This window comes from Lemur catta, chromosome 22, assembly GCF_020740605.2.
Source record: "Lemur catta isolate mLemCat1 chromosome 22, mLemCat1.pri, whole genome shotgun sequence".
In the NCBI taxonomy this organism is placed as follows: Eukaryota; Metazoa; Chordata; class Mammalia; order Primates; family Lemuridae; genus Lemur; species Lemur catta.
Window position 1 is genome coordinate 14,538,178 of NC_059149.1, and position 19,106 is coordinate 14,557,283.

Sequence of the window (19,106 nt, forward strand, 5' to 3'; positions counted from 1 at the left end):
TTGGCTGTTATGAGTAATGCTGCTATGCATATTCCTGCAGAAGTTTTTGTGTGGACATGTTTTCATTTCATATATACCTAGGAGTGGAATTGCTGCATCATATGGTAATTCTCTGGTTAACTTTTTGAGTACTTGCCATTACTGTTTTGCAAAACAGCTGCATTATTTTACATTCTCACCAGCAATTTAGGAGGGCTCCAATTTCCCCACACCCTTGCCAGCACTTTGCTATTAGTCATCCTAGAGCAGTGGTCCCCAACCTTTTTGCCACCAGGGACCAGTTTCATGGGAGACAGTTTTTCCATGGGAGGGGGGCGGGCAGAGCTCAAGCAGTGATGCAAGCAGTGTGGAGCGGCTGTAAATACAGGTGAAGCTTTGCTTGCTCCCCCGCTGCTCACCTCCTGCTGTGGGGCCCCATTCCTAATGGGCCACAGACCGGTACCGGTCTGTATGCAGCCTGGGGGTTGGGTACCGCAGTCCTAGAGGATGTGAAATGTTATTTTGGTTTTGATTTGTATTTCCTTACTTACTAATGATGTTGAACATCTTTTCATGTGCTTATTGACCATTTGTATATTTTCTTTGGTGAAATGTTTATTCAGATTCTTTGCCCATTTAAAAAATAGGTTTGTCTTTTTATTACAGAGTTTTAAGAGTTCTTTATTGTGGCTAGAAGTCCATTGTAAGACACCTACTTTACAAATATTTTCTTCCATTCTGTGAGTTGTCTTTTCACTTCCTTGATAGTGTCTTATGAGGTTTTTAATGTTGCTATAGTACAGTTTATTTTTCTTTAGTTGCTTGTGCTTTTTGTGTCATGTCTAGGAAACCATTGCCTAATCCAAGGTCATGAAGATTTACTTATATTTTTTCTTCTAAGAGTTATAGTTTTACTTCTTGCATTTAGATCTTTGATCATTTTTAGTTAATGTTTATATCTGGTGTGAGGTGAAGTCCAATGTCATTTTTTGGAAAGTTAAATAAGTAGGTATACATATCTACCTTGCAGTGTGTATTACTATAATGACCCAGTGTCCCACTCTTAGTTGCTTACCCAAGTAACGTCATCATGCTAGGATGACAGGCGTGAGCCACCACGCTTGGCCTGTACTATAGTTTAAAGTCTGGTAGTACGATGCCTGCAGCTTTGTTCTTTTTGCTCAAGATGGCCTTGACTATTCAGGTTTTTTTTTTTTTGTGGTTCCATCTGAATTTTAGGATAGTTTTTTCTATTTCTGTGAAAGATGACATTGGAATTTTGATAGGGATTGTATTGAATCTGGGAATCACTTTGGGTAGTACGGACAGCTTAACAGTATTCATTCTTACAGTCCAGAATCCAAACCTTGAGATAATCTCCCCACCTCAAGATTCTTAATCATGTCTTCAGAGGTTCTGGGGATTAAGATGTGGACATCTCAGGCAGGGGGTCCATTTTTCTGTCACACAAAAGAAATTATTTTGGTAGTGTCTAAAATTCAAGATTATTACTTTAAGGGGTGAGGTAAATTGAGAAATGTCCTATTTTCTGGAAGTGCAAAATAAATGGGCAATAGCACTTCTGAGAGTAAAAGGAGGCACGTTAGTAGTAACAAGTAAAGGAGAGCCGGTACCATGGCATGTGCCTGTAGCTATTCGGGAGGCTGAGGCAGGAGAATCTCTTGAGCAGGAGTTTGAGGCCACGGTGTGTTCTGATTGCATCTGTGAATAGCCACTGCACTCCGGCCTTGTGCAACATAGTGAGACACCATATCTTAAAAAAACAAAACAAATAAACAAAAAGTAAACGAAAAGGAAGGAAGGCATGGTGTGTTGCTGTTTGAGATTCTGCAGTTTTTTTTAATGGCAAAGATGCACCTTAATTCTAATACTAGAACATCATAGCTTAATGTACAAGTAAGGGAAAGCAATATGTATATTAATTATTAGTCTGATCCTTCTTATTTTTAGGTTGTCTTTTATTTAAAATGTTACATTAGTAATATATAAATGCTTCTGCATATTAAAACTTTGTCAAGAAGTGTATGGAGCAAAAAGTGAAAATTTTCCAAGCAAACTGTGTTCCTTGGGGATATGTATTGGCGTATATTTTTCCAGACCTTTCTGATGCATGTAATGTGCTTTTGCCTTTTTTTTTTTTTTTTTTTTGAGACAGAGTGTCACTTTGTTGCCCTGGCTAGAGTGAGTGCCGTGGCGTCAGCCCAGCTCACAGCAACCTCAAACTCCTGGGCTTAAGCGATCCTCCTGCCTCAGCCTCCCGAGTAGCTGGGACTACCGGCATGTGCCACCATGCCCGGCTAATTTTTTCTGTATATATTTTAGTTGGCCAGCTAATTTGTTTCTATTTTTAGTAGAGACGTGATCTCGCTCTTGCTCAGGCTGGTCTCGAACTCCTGACCTTGAGCGATCCACCCGCCTTGGCCTCCCAGAGTGCTAGGATTACAGGCGTGAGCCACTGCGCCCGGCCTGTGCTTTTGCCTTTAAAGAATGTTTTAGAATTTTAGTTTTTTCTAATTTACATAAATGAGATCACCCTATATCCAGTAGTCAATCCTTTTATTAAATGTTTTATACCACCTTTATTAAAGACACTGGCATCCAGAAAAAAAGAGATGATAGATATTAGATGATAGTGATACCTATAATAGGTTTATAATGCTTTTTCCTTTGCAGGCATTATTCTCAGTGCTTTACTTATTTTAACTTATTTAATCCCCACTACTCTATGAGGCAGGGTGTTATTAGTATTCCCCACTTTATAGATAAGGACACTGAGGCAGAGAAATTAAGTAGCTTGCCCCATTTTACACAGGAAATGGAGCGACTTAGTTCCCACCTAGGCCATCTGGCTCCACAGTCTATATCACCCTGTTCTGCTAGTTTTGTATTTTACAGGAAAGGGCTAGGCATGGGTAAAATGTGAATGAGCTATTTGGGAATTAAACAGAACCTCATTGATGAGTTGGCTTATTTTCTTCCCTTCTATGGCGGTTACACAGTTTGTATTCTTTGCTCAGGTGGGAAAAGGAAGAAGGGTCTTTTGAATTGAAAGGGTCAAATCTGAGTTCATGAATTCTAGCCTGTTTTCTGTTAAGAGACAGTAGATTTCTAAGTCAGTTCTGATTGTATTTACTCTGAATTGTTTAGAGCATGCCTGGCTTTCATGATACTTGTGAACCTTCTGCTAAAATGAATATCTTCCTTTAAATTTGAAGTCCCCTGGTCATTTTCTATTTTCAAAAAAGAAAACAGATGGCTGTTAAAAAAGAAGAAACAACACAGAATATTTGTGTCTTAATTTCTAAATACCATTCTACAATAAAACAAGTCAGAAATCCTTGCAGAATGATTGATTCCAAATTCAGGGAAATAGAAGATGAGCCTAGAATATCTTTTAGTACCAGAAAGTAAGGAAATACACACACAAAAAGGGGGGGGTGGGGAAGCAAGTCAGAGACACAAGAATCAACTTGAAGGAACTCTCATTGACCAAATCTGGGACATTTGAACAGCGAAATAAATAATGGTACTGTTAGTAATGGATTATCATCTATGTAGTAAATATCCACAAGTGTCTACTAAATTAATTAAAAACAGATTGGAGAAAGAGTAGCTCTTCCTTACAGTAGGATTCTAATTAATACATGTGGGCGGAGTGATGGAAATAATTTGCTGGTAGGCACTTACAAGTAACAGTTTTTGTAGGCAGGTGCTACCCAGTGGATGTGCAGTTAGAGAAAATGTGAGAAATGGTATTTTCACAGTCTCAAAATATCTCTTCATGAGATACTTCTTAATTTTACAAAGGAAAAACTAATAACTTTATGGCAGAGAAGGCTGACAGACATCACCTTAACCAATGATCAGAGTTTACCAGCTCCAGTAATAAGACAGATATCAACATCATCTGCTTTTGATAACATACGTTGAGAAGAGCACAACCTCATTTCTGTGTTACTCTTGCCAGAAATGCAAAACCTCACTCTAATTCTGAACAAATATCAGGCAAGCCCACATCGAAGGCTGTTCTACAAAATAGCTGACTAGTACTGTCAGAAGTGTCATGGTAATGAGAGACACAGAAAGACTGGGCACGCCGAGATCGGAGGAGACGAAGGCGACATGACAGCTAAATGCAGGGTGGGGTCCTGGACCAGAAAAGGGCGGTGAATTATTTGCCCAAGATGGAGGAATAAAAGGAGAGTGTCGACTGCCCTTCTTCCCAGGAAGGCAGGGAGGCCTCGGTCTTACCGCTCTGCGCTTACTGGCCTCTAAAAGCAGAGCCCCGCTGACTCGGTTGTGTGGGCGCAGTCCTGTTCCCAGGCCCTTGCCCTTCTGCGCAGTGTCCAGCGCTCCGACGTTCCGGCCTCACTTTGTTTTTATAGTGAAATCTCAGATGTGCTGATTTCCATCCAGAGATCATATTGAAGCCAGGATTTTGATCACTGAGATGCTGCACTGTGTAAAAATCTCTCGTGAAATAACTGCTGTCTTGTTGGTACAGAATTTCAGAAACTGTGGAGGAGTGTCACTGTGGATTCGATGGACGAGGAGAAAATTGAAGAGTATCTGAAGCGACAGGGTATTTCTTCCATGCAGGAATCTGGACCAAAGAAAGTGGTGTGTAATCTCTAGAAAAACAATTTAACCCTCTGTCCCTGGAACTGTTAGCCTGCTTCCCGTCCTGCTCTCTGAAGAGCAGGTAGTTGTTCCCCTGCCAGTTTTCTCCGCGTCCTAACCGGGTCTGAGAAAGCCTTTCCCGCCACCTCGGCCCTTTCCTCGCAGCGCCTGCTCCGGAGCCCTCGCCACCCCAAGCTGTTTCTGGGCCCTGCGGGTTGCCCGTCTTCCATTGAGAATCCGCGGCACACGCTCTGGTTTCTGAACGGAGCCCGAGTCTGCAGCCGCTTGACCTGTGACACCTTGACTGTACTCCACGCCTGTCCCATGGGCCTAGCGCCTGGCTCTGACACAGCCCTGAGCACGTTGACGTGTCCTTGTTGATTTTTAGGTCCCTTAGGAACCAGGTATTTTTTGTCTTTATGGCCCCTAAATCCTGCTGGGAGGAGGCACTAGAAATCAGATGAAGACCTGTAAATTGCCTACACCAGCAACCAGCCATCCACAGTCCGAGAACAAAGCCGGGGTGGGGCTGGGCCCGGCACCGCACTGCAGCTCTGGGCCGCTGTCTGCCTCTTCCTCTCTCCCCCTCTCCCCAGCACCAGCACACGTTGTAGCTCGTCTTCCTGCTGGCTTTCTGGCGTGTGTGTGTCTGTGTGTGTGTGTTTAGTGAATTTTTAGGACTCAAAAAGGGAAGATTTATTGCCAACAACCTGTCCACAAATGAGTGTAATTGCAGCCCTTCCTGACTTCCTATTATTGTTTAGTTTATTGATTTTTTTTTATCCTGTGATACTCATATTTTGAGTATACGGTGAAGAATAGAGGATGATATTACAAACTTTGTGAGCCCATCCATTTCTCAGTATTTTGCCGTATTTACTTCTGATCTTTTTTTATTGGTAACGGTGGATATATTTTTAAGCCCAGTAACAGAGGCAGAAAACAAAGCTTCACTGCCTCTCTTTTGTTTTATCCACTTAGTGCCTAGAACGGTTCTGGTAAGTTTTCATGCCACCCCATTTCTTCCTGATGGAGGTCCTTTTCCAGTGACAGAAAGCCTGGGGTCAGCTGGGGTGTGTGCCATGGTGGCTGGGTGTGTGATGCTGGGCCGCACAGCTGGGAACAGGCCCGCACCCTGCGTCCTTTGCCGCTGGCTTCTGGGCGTGCTCAGTAAGTCCAGACCGTGCGACCCTTAGAGTAGCTGTTGTGTTTCTAACCGTTCTTACTTTTTCCCTCAGGCCCCTATTCAGAGAAGGAAAAAGCCTGCTTCGCAGAAAAAGCGACGGTTTAAGACTCATAACGAGCACTTGGCCGGAGTGCTGAAGGATTACTCTGACGTTACTCCTGGCAAATAGGGAGCAGCTTGCCCCTGAACAAAGAGTTACGAGTACACAATCAAGATCCTTCTTCGTGATGCCTGGGCTCTGAAGACTGACTGTCTTCCCATTCTGCTTCTGAGGACTGAGGAGAGGAGCAGCTCAGTTTACAGAACAAGTGCAAATTACCAAACTCAAAGCTTATTTTGATTGAATGGGCTAATGAGAAATGTTAACCTTCTGTTACTTCTTGGGAGAAAGGCGCTTCGCATGGCATGCAGGTGTCTTTGCTATTTATTTCTACTTCTAAAGGGTACCTGGTTCCATGTTTCCTCTTTTATTACTTTAGAGCAAGTTTGCAGATAGTCTTGAATGCAATATTTGTTTATTCCAAAGGAACGTATTTATAATAAAATCATCGTAGAAGGATTTGTAAGATGTTAGTGAATCCCGTTTGTTTCTTTTCATCCTTGGAAATGGCTGGAAGCAGCTCCAGTCTCTGACTTGCACGGTGCACGTGTCCGGGATGCTGTGAAGAGAGGGTCTCTGCATGGTGCTGGTGAGCTCGTGGACCTCACGGTTGGAGCACAAGGTGTGTCTCTCGTTAGCAGGTTAAGCAATAAAGATGCGCTAACTGTAATTGTTTTATTTTAACAGGACAAGTCAGTGTTTAGTTTCTTGGATTTATGCATTCCAAGGTGGCCTGGCAGTGTGTTGAATGAGGATGGACAGTCTTTGTTCCTCTTTCATCTTCTTGCGAACCTCAAGGTCAACTTTACCACCTCCCAGCCCGCATGTGGCCTGACCCTGCAGTTCTGCTGGAGTCGCCCTCTGTCAACCCGTGACTGGTCTTGCTTGTGAGAGCCATTATCAAATATGTGAGTGTCTCTAAGGTTATGGTGACATGTGGAAAATCGGCGCGGTCATTCCTGCCTTCTGTGGCAAGGGCTGCCTTTTCCTTACCTGCATTTTCCATGTGGTCTGCTGTGGTCTGGGGTGACTATTACAGTCTTCATGTCACAGATGGAAATTGTAGTGGGTTATAAACAAGGTTTGGTATTCTCGAAAAGGCATGATGGTGACCCAAAGCAGTAAGTACTTTGTGCAGATGATAGGGAGCCTTTTTGCATTTTTAGTTCTTTTTACCTTTTCTACTTACTTTTCATCCATTTACAGCGTCATTTGTCTTCTTTACCCCCTTTTTTACCTCCAAGCCCTAAAACGTGGCATGAGGGGATGTAAAACTGAGGTTCCCCGGGATAAATCAGGACACAGGAAATTCAGCCCGTCCTGCTGTGCATTAGCAGTGTTTTGCCAGTAAGGAGGAGTTTAATGTCTGACGGCATAAAACTGGATTACTGTAAAAAATCCATAGGTAGCTTCTCTCTAAGCAGAATGCCTACTTTTGTGGTCTGTACACTGCATCTATTTTATGGGCTGGGTCTGGAAAGACAGTCTGGACATCTCAGAACCTCCTCTTGTTTTGCAAGGAGGCAGATGTCAAGGCCCCCGTCACAGGCTGTGTGTCGCTGGTGGCGTCTAGTCTAGCGAGGCCTTTGCTCATCAGTACTTCGTGGACTGGCCTGATAATTGATTCCAGGTATCTTGCCTAAAACTCATTTCAGAAATGAGGAAATTGATATCTAGTGAAATGAAGTGATAGCTAAATTGCCACACTTGGAAATTCTGTAGCTTTGTCATTTGCTTGCATTTTCTTTTGTTAAGCCTTGATCCCCTTTTCTCCTGTAAGAGCAGTTTTCCATGCACTGCATGTTGAGGTGCTGGGTTTGCGCCATCTGGTGGCGTGTGGGAGGACACACAGTCCTGGTGGAAAATCGTGACGGATGCCTAGTTGGGTTCGAGGATCATGTGATAGACTGTGATACAGCATAAATGTCACTTTTATGTGCACTGAGAAGCCAAAAAGAATGTGTCTTGCTTTATTGCGATGATCACTGTTTTCCCGTAGCCTGGAACTGTGTGTGCAGCATCTCTGAGGTATGCCTGTAAAGAGAAAGAAGAGCCTCTTAGCAGTTCTTCTGGGTGTCTAAAAATGTATCCACCTGAAATTCCGAGTTGAAGTTGCGTTCTCGCCCCTGCCTGTTTCCGCTGGGTCTGCTGGCCACTCAGAAGCAGGAGGGAACGGGCATGGTTGGGTGAGTTAAGAAGTTCGGACAGTCTGCTGCTCATGTGATCAATAATTCATCACACTCGTGTGAGGCTTTTAGGGACAGCCTAGAGAAATGTAGCTGAGCCTCAACCGAGTGTAAAAAATGAACATTTGGCTGCTGCTGTCATAGCCTGTAAGTGTGGCCAGGTGATGGTGGGACCCAGGGGACAGGAGCACTTGGGACCTGTTGAGCCGTGTTTAGTGGAGAGGCCACCCTGGACGCCCCATTGCTTCTGTCCTGGTGTTCACAGGCGCTGTGGACGTCCAGCCCTGGATGTCTTCTGTGAGCTGCTCGTATAAAGTCACTAGCAGCAAAGACACGTTCTGAATGTCGGTGGTTGTGTGGGATTAGGGCATTGGGATTTCTCTGTTCCCCGGTTCTTACCAGCTAGTGGCAATTTTCTGAGGCATAGAAGGTGAGACTCAGTGTCTCCTCTTCTCTCCAGCCTCGGTCGTTACTTTCAGACGATTTATTTGTGGGGAAGATTTTGGGTTTTCATTGACTCTTAACAAGCTGAACCCAGCACTGTGCCTCCAGCAGGGCTGGAGCGCGGTGCCTGGAAGAGCAGCAGGATCTGCTGTCACTCGGGTGGTTGTCCTCAGGGCTTTGCGTAGGACAGCTCATCCGTTCCCAGTGTGGGTTTTGTGGGACATCCTGAGAGGTGAATGGGTGTTCTGTGGGAGCCGGGGTGGGGGAGGTCCAAGGACCTCTTGGAAACTGTTTCTTGAACTAACTGGGACACCGTCCCCATCCTGTCTTAAGTGTTGGGAGAAGCACACTTGGAAACAGAGCTAGAGTAGGCCCTGGCGCTGTGCTGTTGGCCGTTCTCTCTGGTATGGTTTAAAGAACAAAAGTGCATTTTCCTTCATAAAAAGATTTCCATTAGAGATAAAGGTGGATGGTTGCTGTTCTGCAAATGGACAGGCTGCTCTGTCACAGGCCCTGTGGACAGTTTGGGGCTGTAGGTCTGGCCCAGCCCTGCTGCTTTGGAAGCAGCAGGACCTTCTTGTGATCCAAAGCACGTGGTTCCAAGACTGTGGTGAAAACCCAGTGGCTTAGATTTGGTAGAACTTTGCAGGGCTCATACTTTAAATGAAAAAGGGAAAGACTTACCTTTAAAATAAGAAAACACGGAAGGGCACTGACCAGACAATTGAGTGAACCGTATCCCGACTTTGGCAGGACCAGCTCCGGCAGTGCTGAGGGCAGGTTTGTCTGACACGTGATTATCAGAAGCTTCCAAATGTGCCTGCCAAGCCCCACATGCCCCGGGCCTGTGTTCTGGTTTTAGGAAAAAAGTGCTCTTTTGTCCAGGTAAATATTTTAACTTGAGCCGCATTTCTCCTTGCATTTGGCCTTCTCTTTTGAATTCAAGCATCTGGCCTAAGTGCGTTTCTGATTAGGCTTTTGTTTTTTTCCCCTCTCACAGCAGCTTGTATATGATTTAATTTGGTTTTAATGAGCCTGGTCAGAGTCCCGCTAGAATTTGTGAAATGGACAGTGGAACAAAAGGACCCGATTTTTCTCTTCCCTTTTCGTCCATAGTGAGAAACGTAAGCACACAATGGAGGATGGAAGCTTCCAGGCAGATAATGTTATGGTTTATAGGAAGAGCTCCCCCCACAAAACCCCAAAGCTGGCATCAGGGAGGTTTGAACTCTTGAGGCTACAGTACAAGAGAATTCGTGGGAGTCACTGGAGAGCCAAGTGTGGTGGCTCATGCCCGTGATCCCAGCACTTTGGGAGTGCCCCCGGAAATCTGTTCACATTCTTAGAATAGTGCATGTCTTGCCCAGAGCACTCAGAAATAACGAGTTAAAGCCGGGCTTGTTGGCTTGTGCTTGTAGTCCCAGCTACTCGGGAGACTGAGGCAGGAGGATTGCTTGAGGCCAGGAGTTGGAGGTTGCTGTGAGCTGTGATCACACCTGTGCGTCAGGGATAGGGTAGAAATAATTGCAAGTTAGTCCGTGAAAGTAGGGCAGACACACGTGTATGGCTGGGTCCAGTGAATCTGAAGCCTAGATGTGATTAATTGGAGGTATTAGTTTCATTTTGTCAACTGTAAGGTTTTTTCCACACTTTCAATTTGTAGTCTGTTAGAGAGGTGGAAGGCAGTCTTTTAGATGCCAGTCTTTGTTTTTTTTTTTTTTTTTTTTTTGAGAAAAGGGCTCCCTGTGTCACCTGGGCTAGAGTGCAGTGACGTTATCGTAACTCACAACGTCAAACTCCTGGGCCCAAGCGATCCTCCTGTCTCAGCCTCCTGAGTAGCTGGGACTATAGGCATGTGCCACTGTGCTCAGCTGAATTTTCTATTTTTTTTTTTTTTTTTGTAGAGATGGAGTCTCCCCGCTTGCTCAAGTTTGTCTCAAACTCCTGGCCTCAAAATGATCCTCCCACCTCGGCCTCCCGGAGTGCTAGGATTACTAGGATTACGGGCCAGATGGTAGTTTTGTAGTTCTCCATCAGTGTTCATGAAGGAGGATTCATTCTGTAATGAAACTAAGAGATGGCTTAGTGACCATCTTTCTGGACCCTACAAATCGGGACATTTTGCAAGGGAGCAAGAGGGAATAAGCAAACTGCCTTTTTCTTATCCCAAGTTCCTGATTCCAAAAGAGACACTATTCATTCCTCTCAATAGTGACAAAAGCAATTTTTCACAGACTGTGATGAAGTTGGTGTTCAACTAGCAGGTCAGTGGGACTGTATCTGGAGTTCACACTAGATTGGTAAATGCCATCCAGACTTGTCACTTGCATGTCAGCATGCTGATGATTGGGGCACTCGTCCACCCCAAGGCCCTATGTGAAAAATCATATGGAAGTGACTGTGTTCTGCCAGTGGCTGGTTGGGATAGTGGTGGCCCAAGGTGGCAAAGGGCCTTAAGGGCAAGTGGCTGTCCATTCCTGGGCAACCTCTGTGGCCTCTGCATTGGCAGCTCACAGATGGAGGGAAGGCAGAGCCACGAGCAGGCTCACTCCAGAAAGCAGCGCTGGGCGTGGACCCCAGGCCTGGGAACGGCTGCGGGAAGCTGCACGTCAGCTTCCTACAGTTACAGGAGTTCCAGGGGACTGGAAGGCAGTGACCATGACTGTTTGGTGGATGCTCTCCCTTGCAGGAGGGATGTGAGAGCCTGACCACAGCACTGTCCTGTCAGTGCCCAGCAGAACTCAGTTGTTAGTGGTGGTGTCATTGCTTGGACTTGAGCAGTTTTCCCCCTTCCCCTTCTGGGGGAAGAGGAGTAGGTGAGAGTGCATATAAAACACTGCTGATGCCTGCCTAACAGTTATTAAAATACATTTAAGTCAGCAGAAAAACGTAAGTGACACCTTAATAGAATTCAAATAATCTTTTTTTTTTTTGAGACAGAGTCTCGCTCTTCCCAGGCTGGAGTGCCGTGGCGTCAGCCTAGCTCACAGCAACCTCAAACTCCTGGGCTTAAGCGATCCTCCTGCCTCAGCCTCCCGCGTAGTTGGGACTACAGGCATGCGCCACCATGCCCAGCTCATTTTTTCTATATATGTATTTTTAGTTGGCACGGGGTCTCACTCTTGCTCAGGCTGGTCTCGAACTCCTGAGCTCAAACGATCCACCTGCCTCGGCCTCCCAGAGTGCTAGGATTACAGGCGTGAGCCACTGCGCCTGGCCTAGAATTCACATAATCTTGAGCTCAAGCTCTGTGGGCTGAGGTGGATAGGGTAGTCAGCTGAGTGTAGTAAAAGGCATTTCAAAACAGAGTGTGATCGAGGTTCATATATGTTGTTGATAAATAAAATAGGGTGTGAGTCTCCCTTGAGACTCCCCTCCCTCTGGGGTCAGTGTTGGTCGCAAGTGGCTGCAGCAGTGCCGTGGTAGAGGTTATTCCTGGCTCCCCCCACGTCTGTTCTTCCTCCTCTTTGGGCCTTGGCTCAACCGAGCCTAAAAGCGGGAGAGATGGCCGTGGCCCCTGTCCCCAGAGTGGGGTGTGGTTGATCCTGCACAAAAGAATGTGCCAAGCAATGGTGGGACAGCTGGAGTAAGCACTTTATTTTTTAAAAATAACAATAGAAAAGTACCTTTAAACAGTTTATAAAAGCATAACGGACTGCATGGAAGGGCCTGTTTTCTGAGCAATGCGTATGGGAGCCTCCCCAAGGGCCAGGCGGCGCTGAGGGCACAAGGAGGGCCTTTCCTTGGCCGCCGTGGATGGATCCCGAGGGCCTGAGCTGCAACCTGCCCTCTTCCCTCCGCTGTATGGTCACAGCTCCTCCGTGCGGGCCTTGTTGGTTTTCGTTTGACATCTTTATTTCTAACGGAAAATAATTAAACACCCAAACCAACCATATAATCGTTAAAACACTGCAGTTTTCAACACAAAGTGAGCAGACCAATAAGAAAGATTGTGATCATATTTAGCTGTATCAGCATTTGAAATTCTCAGGTCAGTATAATTTTATACATGGCTCTTATATAAGGGGGAGAGGTTGAGCTGTGTCACCTTACAAAACTGACTTTGGCTTTGAAGAAGTCTGGAGGAAAGCTGCACGATACTCATTGCAAATGCCCGCTGGGTCCCAGCATCTCTTCCTGTGCCGTAGTAGGTGACTCACCGTGGGCACACACAGTTCTGGTGGGGGAAGTGGTCAGTTCAGCGGATGGTTTGCAAAATCACTTGAGAGATACGAGCTGCCCACTGCAGCCAAGGGGGTTGGGCGAGGCTGGTGCCCCAAGTCCAGGTCTTCCTGTGCCAGGGAGGCTGCCTGTCTTCCCCCTGGGGGAGCGGGGACGGCTTACGGAAGGTGAGTGATGCAGCAAGTAAGGTTACACACACAGGAGCGTGCTCTTAGAAAAGATGAACACAACACTGCAAAAACTAACACTTGGCACACAGTTTGTACAGCCACCCCAGGACCTAAGGGGGCTTCCTAAGGGCATGCTCTCATCAGCAATTTTTACCAACGCAAGTTTTCTTTGCCCAGTGGTGAATAAGCCATTAAAGTAGAAGCTTCTGGAGGTTTTTTTTTTTTTTTTGAGACAGAGTCTCACTTTGTTGCCCGGGCTTAGAGTGAGTGCCGTGGCGTCAGCCTAGCTCACAGCAACCTCAAACTCCTGGGCTTAAGCGATCCTACTGCCTCAGCCTCCCACGTAGCTGGGACTACAGGCATGCGCCACCATGCCCGGCTAATTTTTTGTATATATATATTTTAGTTGGCCCGATAATTTATTTCTATTTTTAGTAGAGACAGGGTCTCGCTCTTGCTGGTCTCGAGTGATCCACCTGCCTTGGCCTCCCTGAGTGCTAGGATTATAGGCGTGAGCCACCGCGCCCGGCCTCCTGGAGGATTTTGATTGTCTTGCAGGGCTATCCTACTAGAACTGGGCCTCATGGACCTTAAAAACTTGTTCCTAACATCTAACACCACGTTTCTAGTTCACCCCAGACTCCAGCCAGGGAAACAGGTTTCTATACATTCACAATACAATTCTGATAGTAGTTAGAAACATGCCTCAAACATGCAGCTTATTTTAGAGAAAAAAATAGATATTTTTAATTACAGGCATTCAAAAGTCAAGCACAGAAACTGTGATCCAACCCAGTGTAAAGATCATCCATCCCGCTATACTTACAGGTTTGCTATAAAAATACTCACTTTCTTGGTTTTATTGACGACTTCTTTTATGTTTCGTTTGAAAATATCTCCAAACTGTACAGAAATGTATATCAGACCATGCATTCACAAATAACACGCTATTTCTTATAATTATACAGTGTAAAAGAGTAAAACATTTTTATTATATTTTTGTTTCTTCGAGAAAAACAGATGTGTGATAGAGGCTGTGGCAAAGTCTTGAAGGGCTCAAAACTGGGCAGAGTTTTTTCAAGCCTGAAATGGAAAGACAATACGTTAGGAGAGCCGGCCTCAGAGCCACGTGCAGTCAGTACTTTTTCCTGGGTGCTCCGGCTGCCTGCTGCAGATGCCTCAGCCGACAGTGGGTATGTGATACGCAAACCTTTACTGATCACTGATACTTTTTCTTTGTGTGTGGTCTCACCTTGACAGAAACTTTTCCAGCTCTTCCCCTGAAGGTGTAAGGAAATGCTGTTTTGCTTTGTGGCAGAAAAGACAACGACGGAAGCCCTGGACTCCCACTGACAGTCCACCCTGGTCCCAGGGATTTTCTTGAACACAGCTCTATCGTGCTTGGAGTTACTTAATAACAGGAAAGGTTTAACAGCACATCCTTTACATAAATTATTGTCACTAACAGACTCACATCATTGAGGTTGTGCAAAAGGTGTATGGAGAAGTAGATTAGCATATAGAATTTTGCACAGGGAAATGCTTATTTGTGAGTGGGAAGAGGCTATAAAGAAAACACCATTGGTAAGTCTAACTGGGAACAGTTAGCTAGGTTATTAACTGCTAAACACACATTTTCCCAAATAAGTCCCGATTTAGTTGAATACTCAAAACAGTTTACTGGACCAGCTGCAAGTATTTCTATACAAACCCACCCTGCATCGTGCAGGATGAACCTCGATCCAAGGTATCTTCACAGCTAGTTTCTGGATGACAGTACAAATGGGTGGAAGTGGTGACAGCCCAGTACGGTTACCATATGCCTAGGGCTCATGAAGTCCCCTGGCAGCATTTGCCAGGGCAGCTATCTGGACACCCAGCACCTTAGCTGTGACGTCGTACTTTGCCTCTCAGGTTGTTGCAAATGTTAGTCCCAGCTCATCCACTGAATTATGCTTAGTGTAGAGAGAGGTCACAGGAGGGCACTGTGCTTCGGACATGCTCCCAACGGGCTAGCTCTGTGAGGGGCACAGCTCCTGCAGGAGAATCTCCTTTCCTGACTCCGCTGCTGGGGAAGCTGCCCCACCCCCCCGTGACCACACCCGCTCCAGCTCTGGTGCAGGGCCAGCAGACAGAACCCCTCGCAGAAGTACCCCTTTCTCTGCCACACCCTGATTTCCACCCAGAAGTGGCAGCAGCCCTGGGTGGGCCTCTCTGCCCTGTAGGGGGCTCACAGGGCCAGGTCTCACCTTGGGGACTGGAGCAGCTGAAGCCCAGGGCTGACGAGCCCAGCCCTCTCAGGCTGACTCACATCCTCACTGGTGCCTGATGTGCTGCCCTTTAACTGCCCTAGGAGCCCCTCAGGGACACTGATTCTCAAAAATCGCTGTAGTGTGAAGAGGCAGTGACCTGCACCCCCACCCCCGTCAACAGCAGGGAAAACCAGCCTATAGACACGGGACCCCAGGGCAGTTTCCTTCCTCCACAAGTCCTACATCTTTCTAAATTTGACCTCACGCCAGCAGCCGGAGCTGCGTGTCGGTTCCAGGAAACTCTTTATGAGGAACAACAGTCACTCTATGGCTGTTCCTACTTGGGAACAATTCCCAGGGACAGCACCCAGCAGCCCTCGGCCACTGGGCCTCACCAGGCAGACGCTGTGGGGGACCATCTTGGGAGAGCAGCTGGGGCCAGATGTGGGGACCCGGCCCCCAGACCAATGATCTGCAACCCAGAAAAACAGCAGAGGGAGGCCGGCCATGTGGGAGCTCGGCCTGCTCTCTCCAGCCCACAGCACGCTGGGGGGGACCTGGGGACGGGACGTCTACTGTCCTTGACCACTGGCACAGCCTTGCCCTCTGCAAGCTCCACAGCCAAGGCCGGGACCTCCCCTCCCTTCCCCTTCGGCTTTCCACACTCTGATGGGACCTCAAAGGCAACATAGCTAATGCCTGGGCCCGTCCGTCTCTGTCCCCACACCGGCCCCTTACTGTGACTCCACCCAGCCCTGCTCTCAGGTCACCTGCTACTCCCACACTGTCACCACCTCCTCTGTGTTTCTGCCGTGAATCTGCATCCACTTTGCTTCCAGGCAGCAAGAGACCACTGATTCCTAAACACCCCCCACCCCCCAGGTCGCTCCAAGGGCCCCCAAGTCCCCAGCACCTCCTGCAAGGCCCCCACAAACCTGCTCAGTATTTTCAGCACGAGCAGGCCACACGTGTTCTCACTTCCTCTCCTCCCTGTTCAGATCCCCCTCAGCACACAGACCCCGCTATTTTGCAAAACTCACCGTTCCTGATCCTGTCAGCCCACAGGGCTCCAAGTCTGAACTAGCCGGAGTTCTCACGGTCAGGCTGCTTCTGGGGCTTTCGCAAGGATTAACATGGATCGTCACGTCCCTCTCTTCCTCGGTCCCACACACAGTCTCCTGCACATGCCAAAGTGCAGTCCCACCACCAGACACCTGCACTTGGGCTGAGCCTCAGCTCCTAGTGTTGCTAAGGCCTGGCGGGAGGCCCCTGCCTTCTGCAGGAAGCGATGCCTCCGGGGGAGCGGGACCTCCAGCCTCGTGGGCAACAAGCAACCCATCCTGACTGTGTAATACTCCCTCCCTCCCTCCCTGGACCCCCGAGCAGGAAGAAAGGTGTAGGGGGCCGGTGAGAAAGGCTCATCTTCTCAAGTGCAAAAGAACATGGGTGGGAGGAGGGACAGGGCTGCAGCTTCCCGAGTCTCCATCACTGTGCCACGGAAGTGTAACCCTCACATGGGAAAAGAATGTATCCACATGGCCATAGATGTTCCCAGACGGAACAGAAGGTCAAAATGTGGCTATTTCGGTCCCTGTAAACAAGGAAGAGGTTTAGCTAGGAACGGAGTTCAAACCTTGGAATGTATTCGCAAGGACATTTTAAACAGAACCCAAAGCCATCCGGGAACACAGAGCAGCACAAGGGTGGAGGTGGGAGGAGATCGATCCCCCTCACAGAGCCTTCCCTGGAAGGGGGTCGACTGCAACACGCAAGTGACGAGAATAAAGTCTCCTTGTCTGAGAGCTTCAAGAATCTTCAATTCTGAAACATTTCACTTCTCTTCCCTGGAGAAGATCAGCATGTGGCACTCGGCACTTGGGATCAGTTACTGATGGGTGTGTGGGGTGACCATGCCCAGAGGCCTGGCGGGCGGCTGCTGTCCCCTTACCCAACATTCCCGCTGCGCCAGGCCAGAGTTTCTGTCCGGGTGCCGTGTGAGCAGCGGCTCCCAGTGCTGAGGAAGATGCCCCAGGGCCCCCGCGTGCACTTGACCTGTCACTGATGACGTTTTCTCGAGTTTCTCCAGCACTCACTCAGTATTCTGCAGTTAGTAACTCAACTCCGCTCTAGACACCGACCCCAGCTCCCGCCAGCCCTGGGGCGCACGCAGAAGCCCCTCAGAGCCCAGGCCGGTCTCTGCCCTTGGAGGGTGGGTCACATACGCAGTGTCATGTGACCTCCTTCGAACTCGCTCCTGGAACCCACAGGTGGCCCGGAGACAGAGTTAACACGGTGAGTGCTGCAAACAGCCGCTCCTCCCCTCACGCCACTGGCTGTCCCCTCTCCTGGGCCCGTCTGCAACCTGACCCTTAGCTGCCCCGGCCCATGTCCCAGTTCCCCACCAGCCTCTTTCCTGCCCCGCTCACTAGGCCCTGCTGTCGTCTGTCAAATCACCTCCTGCTGCTGCTGCTGCTGCTGCTCCGACCATGCCCAGGTGCCTTTAATTATTGATACTGTGGTTGATTTACTGCATTTAAAAAAGGATGTGTAACTTGCTTCCAAAAAATTACATGGGTGGCTTTTAATGGGTCTTTAAATTTCTCTAGAGGATTTTACAAAACAAAACTGTGTCTTTTAAAAAACTTTTCCTGAGTGATCGTACCAGTAAGAATGCCACAGGCATTACTGTTAAGAACCATGACAAAAGGAAAATATAAAACCTTAGAAGGCTGTAGAACTAGCGGGACAATTACCAGCTGTCATTGCTGATGGGGAAAAATGTTACCTGTTGATAAGTTTGCAAGAAACGAGGTCAGTGGAACAGACACCCACAGTGCAGAAAGCTGGGCCAGGTGGCAGGTGGGCAGCAGGGCGAGGCACTGCCTGGTGAGCACTGAAAGCTACTGTTATGGTTATGACATGACCGAAGCCCCCAAAATGTGGTGACGACCTCCTTGGGCAGAACTATTTGCAATCTTGCCTTCCGCTCTGACTCATCGTTTCCCCAGGCCCCTTCACAGGGCTGCCACCGGCCTGCCCCTGGGGTTCCTGCCGTTCTCGGCCAAGCTTTCCAGGGACACCTGGAAGCCCCGACATGTGGTGTCTGGCAGGCAGCCAGTCACCTCTGCTAATGCTTTGATTTTTTTTTTTTTTTTAAAGACTACATATACTGCCAGAAGCCTAGTGAGCAGGGACAGCTGATACCAAGTGGACGGACAGACAGATGGCCAACACTGCTACCTGCGAGGACAGCCCCGCAGTAGAGGGATTCACCGAGACTCCTATACGACTCTATCATGCCCAGGGGCAATTATCTTATTTCTGAAGAGGCTCATAAAAATGTCCCTAAGCCATCAAGAAAGGGCTTATAATTGGATTAATAAAATAGGGAGAATACACTACATGTGAAGTAGATTTCCAACAAAATGGGTACTTCCCAAAAAGGCTTAGAGGCTCAATGGGAAAAGTTTCATTTCAGTGAAGTTCCCTCAGGTGGAATCTGTCGTGACCCTAACAAAATAAGCAGCTGTTAAACGGTGCCAGCCCTACCCAAGACGGCCCTGGTGCGGACCAAATGCTGGGGGTGACGTGCTTTAAACCTCAGCGGTTACCACCACTATACAATATCTACCTGGAACAGAATTTAACCTGTACCCCGTAAATCTATTAAAATGTTTTAAAAAGGAAAAAAAATTCAAAACAAACAAGCAGAATGTATCAGTTGCTATCCTGGGACGACCTGCGCTAAGGAGACCGTGGGTAACAAAGGGCCCACGCGTCAGCGCCACCCCGCGAGGCACGAGCACCCGGATCACCGGGCTCAGCCCAGAGGCCCGCAGTGCCGCGGGGATGCGGCTGTGACACTCCTGGCCACACTGGCCGACGCCGTCATGCCCCACCCAGGACGAGCTGCCCCTCCGACGGCTCGTTCAGTCCTGCCTTGGCAACTCACCGGCACGCTCCAGT

At 47.8% G+C, this 19,106-nt stretch overlaps 1 protein-coding gene and 1 long non-coding RNA gene across 2 annotated transcripts in view; one reads left to right on the plus strand and one right to left on the minus strand.

The window, feature by feature from the left end:
* GTF2E2 (general transcription factor IIE subunit 2) overlaps positions 1-6,365 on the plus strand; it is a 58,197-nt gene extending 51,832 nt beyond the window's left edge. Inside the window, exons 7-8 of the mRNA XM_045535487.1 lie at positions 4,505-4,620; positions 5,859-6,365. Of these exons, the coding sequence (XP_045391443.1) occupies positions 4,505-4,620; positions 5,859-5,975 (233 nt within the window). The 3' untranslated portion in view covers positions 5,976-6,365. The remainder of the gene's footprint in view (positions 1-4,504; positions 4,621-5,858) is intronic.
* A 7,486-nt stretch (positions 6,366-13,851) lies between these two features.
* Positions 13,852-16,359, minus strand: LOC123626506. Its single transcript, XR_006730882.1, has 2 exons — positions 16,181-16,359; positions 13,852-13,971 (listed from the first exon to the last, which is right to left on the minus strand). It is a non-coding gene; the product is annotated as an uncharacterized LOC123626506 (long non-coding RNA).
* Positions 16,360-19,106: the final 2,747 nt, after the last annotated feature.